Raw genomic sequence first — 6,179 nt, forward strand, 5'->3', positions numbered from 1 at the left:
GTTCGATGTTCCTGCTCATGTGTTCAACCATCTCATCGTTTGGAAGAGCCCAAACGCATCTAGACATCAAGCAAGATAAGAGTGAGTGTCTCCAAGAATCTTCCATTCCACACATCTTACACGCACTGCTTGTGGCCATATGTTGGTGTTGTGGCACATCAGTCATAGGGATAGACTAGTGAGCCAAATGCCATAAAAAAACCTTGAGCTTTGACGAACTTGGATTTTCTAGAGACAAGTCCAACCATTTTCTCGTTCACAACAGTTGATAATCCTACATTCTCATCTAACCATTCTCATGGCGAGCCTTTGTTGCAACAAGCATTCCATATGTTGAATACACAGAAAGGAAACCTTTTTTTCAAATTGCCATACCCAAAAGTTCAGAACCCAGGAAGTACACAACAAAATAGAAAGGAATTTGTCAGCATCCATAGGCAGCATAACCTGGTGAATTGCTGTCTCACTCCATGATGCACTCATCTCGCCAATTATTTCATATACTAGCCCAGGGGATCCAGTACTAAGGCCATCAATGGCTGCATCATGGTGTCCTGAGGGGGCCAATTTTGTACCCAAATTCCAGTAGTGCGTCCATCACCAATTCCGCGCATTAAGCTCATTTTCAAAACCTCCCTTCCATTAAGAATAGCACGCCAAATTTGAGAAGGATGTGATCCAAGCTCGACCTCCAAGATATATGGCTCCGAAAAATAAAATGCCTTCACAATTCTTACATTCAAGGATGTTGGTTCCTGCAAGATTCTAGAGACAAGCCACGTCCCAATAACTCCATGTTTGCGGATCTCCTCCTATAGCCCTAGAGAGCTTCCTATTTCACATGTAGGTCTTCGGATAGCGACACTCTCATGCGCAGCCCCATCCTCTCTATGGGCTGGCCCATTCCATTTTTTCTCCCAATACATTTTCTTTTATTTTTTTCTTCTGATTTTCCCTTTGCCCTTTATGCGTTTTCTTTCTTCACATATGTGATTATTATTTTTCAAAATGAACCTTTTTTGAACTCATGACACTTTTACAAATCCATGCATGTATGTAAAATTCGTGAACTCTTTGAAAGTCACACATAATTTTTCAAATTCAGGAATAATTTTCATATCCTTGAAGCTTTTTTGAAATACAGGGAAAGTTCAAATTTATGAGCAAGTTTTGAAACCCGAGAATATTATTCAAATCCCTGAACATTTTTTTAACCCAAGAGCATTTCCTGAAATTTGGGAGGATTGTTTCTGAATTTGTGGACATTTTTTGGATCGAATAACATTTTTTAAATATAGGGGGAAATAGAATTCACAAACATTTCTTTTCAATTTTGGAACAACTTTTTGAATTCACGACTTTTTTTAAAAAAAACAGACAATTTTCAATTTTTTAAATTCCGGAATACTTTTCAAATTCATGAAGTTTTTTTAAACTCAGAACATTTTGTTTTGAAAATTTGAACTTTTAAAGATTATGACATTTTTTAAATCCATGAAAATTTATTAAAATTCAAGAATAATTTGCAAATTTGTGAATATATTTTGAAATAGAAAAAAAATCAAATTCACAAATATTTTTAGAAATATCAGGAGTTTTTTTTTTCAAATTCGAAATAGTTTTGCATCCATGAAAATGTCTTTGATATTTGGAACATTGTCGAATTCTTGAAAATTTTGGAAATACGAGAATATTTTTCAAATTTGTGAAGATTGTTTGAAATTAAAGAACATTTTTCAAATTGATGAACATTTTTTTATATATAGGAACATTTTTTAAAATTAGGAAATTATTTTAAAATTATTGAATGTTTTATAAATTCGGATTTTTTTTTACCCTGAACATTGTTTTGCCGAATTTGGGGCACGTGAACATTTCTCAAAATTTGAAAAGTAAAAAACAAAATAAACGAAAGAAGAAAAACAAGGGTCGCGTCTCCCGCATATGGGCTGGCCCAAAATGCGCGCAGGGGAAATAGGAGGTCTCTAGCCCTAGTCCCCTCCCCTCTCCCCCGTCGCAGTCTTCCTCCTACCCCGCCGCCTCATTGATTTTCCTCCTCTTCCCCTCCACCGCCCGCCCTTGCCGCCGCCGCGTAACCCAACAACGCCGGGGCAAGAGAAGGAGCAGCTATCCAAGCTTACAAGGGCTCGGAGAGCCATGTCGTCGTCGTCGGCGGCGCCGATCGGCCTGTCGTGGGCGCCCCAGCTGCCATCCCTTGCGGCGGCCGGCGGCAGCAAGAAGGGCTCGGCGCCGACACCGAGCATTGACGCGCAGGAGTCCCTCTGGAAGCCCAGCAACGAGCTCGTGGACGGGCTCTACGTGCCCCCGAGGGACCCCAGGAAGGTCAACAAGATGGCGAGGAAGAACGTCAAGGACACCACCGGCAAGGGCTGGTGAGTTGAGCCCCGCTTCTGAATTGGAAAAAATTCTACTGGGTTCTTGGATGGGTGGGTGCTTATGATCTGTTGCGCCGTTGTCCAGGTTCGACATGCCGGCGCCGAGCATCACTCCCGAGTTGAAGAAAGACCTTGAGATTTTGCAGGTATGGTGTTACACTTAGGGCGCTGTTGTCAGTAGTAGAATTCAGTGTGGGGCTCCATTATGTAACTTGGGAAAACAGAAAAACGCCTGTTTAATTTAGCATTTAGGAAGGTGATCCTGAATTCCTGACGGGCAAGCATCAGCCATTTTATAAGTGTGTAGTAGTGCTTGAGTGAAAGTAGAGCATCTGCTTGTGTGTTATTTTGGATAGCCAGGCTTCCCCTAAAACAAAGTACTGCTGCTTTCCTTTTGTCTGCTCTCAATAGAATGAAATTTAACAATTATGCAAGCATGTATGGTTTAGTGAACACTTAGCATTCCTCATTTGCTTGTGAACATGCGCCGTCTTTGGAGGCTTATCGGATAGTATTGCAATCTGGTCGGACTGTGTTACTTTTAAGAACTGAACATCGTGAGTTGAAATACTATGTAAATGTTGAATCACAATGTTAGACAGGGCCATCTACTTATTCTTGAGTTTTAATGTTTTGGTGGCTTAAGCACAATATGCTCGACATATGTTTTGCAGCTGAGGCATGTAATGGACCCTAAAAGGCATTTCAAGAGGTCTGGTAAATCCAAGGCTCTTCCGAAGTATTTCCAAGTAAGTGGTCGTATCGCGAGCTTTATTAGATATTTTGGATACCATACCATTGAAAATTTGTGAATGCTCATCAGTAGTTAATGTGCTGAATATTTTGATGATGGTTTTAGGTTGGAACGGTTATTGAGCCTGCATCTGAGTTCTACTCAAGTAGGTTGACAAAGCATGAACGGAAGCAGACCTTGGTTGATGAGCTGTTATCTGACCAAAAACTCAAGAACTACAGGTAAGCCCATCATCCTTTTCTATCCACATGCAGTGATACTGGAGTCTTGTTGTCACCTGCCAGTAAAAGTTTTTGTGTATTAATTGCATATGGCCCTCCAGATCGAAGAGTTCATCGGTTGTTATACAACAACAGAACCATACTGTAAAATAGACTAGAGCCTTTAATTGGTTTGGAGCTGGGTTGTGACGCAGCATTCGAGCAAATGAATCACCATCTGCTTTTGAAGTTTGAGGGGATAGATTCAACCTGTAGCATATCAGAAGTTCTCGAGTCTCTGAAAAGAAGAAAACTAAATTTATACACTGAATTTAAATAACTAAAGTTGGTAGATAATGCATCTTTTCCGTTTAAGAATTCCTGAAACTGAAGAACATGGCTCTCCGTTAAATTGCAGGATGCGTAAGGTAAGGGAAATTCAGGTGGCCCGGACACCCGGAGGCAACCAGAAGTGGAAGAACAAGGGCAAGCAAACGTTCAAAAGGGCCAAGGACAGGCGGAAATAGGATCAATGTAAAACAAGGAAGAACAGAAGAACGGAGCCAAGGAGAAATGGGCGAGCACGGCTATAGGTTGTGCACTCCACTGTAATGTGTTGAATTCATGTAACTGAACGTATGGAACTTTTCTCCCCGCACTTAGAGAGATCAGATCAGTGTTTGAGGGGATGATGGTCAAAGCATTGTAGTATCTGAACTTGAGTTTGGCAGGATGCTTTTGCGCAAAAAGAGGAACTGATCTTGTGAATGTTCATCTACTGATCTGCAACAAAAGAGCAGGGGAAGTGTGTAACATTTGCACACATTCTGAATCCTGGTATGGTTCCTTTAACGAGGAACGTTATGTGCATGTTTGGTTGCTTGCATCAAAATATGGTCCTCTTGTATCTATGGCCCGACTTAGCTTGGCTAAGTAGAAACAACCTTTGGGGCCATGTTGTGCAATTTGTTTCATTCGGTCCCTTGCATTTCACCGTTGATCAATTTTGTGTCTGTTTGTAACTTGGACGTGTCTAGCAGTGAAGTTACCGTGTATGCCTTGCCAACCTAGATTCATTTTTTCCATGAAAAGAAACAAACACCTAGACTAGGAAACACGTGTACCAGCTGTGTCAACCTTCTGCGAGATGTAGACAACCTCATGCAAAACGTAAGTACTTGAAGAAAATTAGCAAGACGAAGCAACTGTATGTTTGGATGGCATGTGTGGTTTAAGAGTGAACAAATGCAAATCACAACTGTTTGGTTGTGTGCAATGTGTTGTTTTGCTCATCCCTTTCAAAAATGGCGATCTTAGCACTAGCAAGCACATAACACATTAACATCACATAAGACACACAATTAACACAACACATTAGCTATCACACAGATACCTACATTTGAAGGGTACAGTTTTAAGGCAGCAAAATATCATTAGTTTTCAGCAAAATATTCAGAGTTTCCAGCAAAAGGTGTCTATCTTGACAACGAGTATATCGCCGGCAAGCACGAGGTCCTTTCAGCAGGAGTTGCTCTAGCACTGCTCCATCACCTCCTTGTTGCCCAACTGCTGAACCTGCACCCAGTAGTTACACCACTTGCGAGCGGCGAGCGGCACGCCACGAGACAGCCGAATGTTGAATCACCTCCTTGGGACTGGCTGAAAAGCCTTCGGGACAAACAGGAAGGCGAGGTCGTCATCGTTCTTGATCTACACGTAGAACAGCCTGCGGCCAAGCATGGGTAGAGACATCACCGCCACCGCTGCCTCCCTCCTCCCCGAGATCCATAGATCACGTCCTCCAAGACTTTCGGTGGAGGACGCCACCACCGATGACATCCCACTCGACATGGGTTGGTAGCATAGCAAAATGGACTATCTACCATTACAATGTACATCAATGAACTGATCATGGCAATGTGCATCCGTATGATCAAATGAACTGATAATAGCAATGTGCGTTTCCTTGATCAATGCACTGGTCGTAGCAATGTGCATTGGCTTGATCAATGCATTGATCATGCACATTATACGCATGGACACATAGGAAGCACATGTACCAGTCCTAGCAGTCCTATACTGATCATAGACATGCACATTCTATGCAAGCAATCCTACACTAATCATAATCATGCACCTATACTATGTTCGTAGCAATCCTATCAATCAGTTGAGTCGGATCCTAGCAATCCTAGTAAGCCTAGCAATACTAGCAGTACTAAACGGATCATAGTCCTCGCCACTTGGATCAAATCATACCAAGTCAAAACAACCACCCCAAAAAACCTAATCGGCCCAAAAATCGAATATGAAAAGATAGATGTGTGTTGTACTTACTGTGTTATCTGCCGTTGGAGCCGGTGCCGCCGGAGGAGGAGCAGTCATGTACAACGCCAGAGCAAACCCGAAACAACGACCCAACAAGGGTGGATGTGCCGGAACCCGCAGTTGATGACCCTGCCCCTAACGGTGCCGCATTCGACGTAGCGGCGGGAGGAGCATCGGATTGTGCCGGATCAAGGGAAGAAACCGCTCGTAGGCGGGTCAAAATCCCCACTCCGGGCGCGCGGATGTGCTGGCACCTGCAGCCCCATCCATTCTACCATCGTGCCTGCCGCCGTTGGAAGAGCAACGAAGGTTGATGGGCGTGATTGCCGAGGACCACGGCCTCGGGCAAAAGGGAAAAGGGGACTTCGGAGTCCTCACCAACTGAACGGGGTCCATGCCCCCCCCCCCCCCAAGGATTGGGGCGACAAGGTGGTGGAGCGGCCATCGGTGAGACCGAAGTGGCGGTGAGAGGCACACGTGAGATTCATGATATCATGTCCG

At 43.4% G+C, this 6,179-nt stretch overlaps 1 protein-coding gene across 1 annotated transcript; it reads left to right on the forward strand.

The window, feature by feature from the left end:
• Positions 1 to 1,995: 1,995 nt before the first annotated feature.
• On the forward strand, positions 1,996 to 4,118 carry LOC123138132 (rRNA-processing protein fcf2). Its single transcript, XM_044558040.1, has 5 exons — positions 1,996 to 2,393; positions 2,482 to 2,542; positions 3,071 to 3,145; positions 3,256 to 3,371; positions 3,769 to 4,118. Exons 1-5 carry the CDS (start codon positions 2,158 to 2,160, stop codon positions 3,875 to 3,877), a joined length of 597 nt encoding a protein of 198 aa, XP_044413975.1. The 5' UTR covers positions 1,996 to 2,157; the 3' UTR covers positions 3,878 to 4,118.
• The last annotated feature ends 2,061 nt before the right edge of the window (positions 4,119 to 6,179 follow it).

The sequence above is a fragment of the Triticum aestivum genome, chromosome 6B (genome assembly GCF_018294505.1).
Source record: "Triticum aestivum cultivar Chinese Spring chromosome 6B, IWGSC CS RefSeq v2.1, whole genome shotgun sequence".
Taxonomy (NCBI): Eukaryota; Viridiplantae; Streptophyta; class Magnoliopsida; order Poales; family Poaceae; genus Triticum; species Triticum aestivum.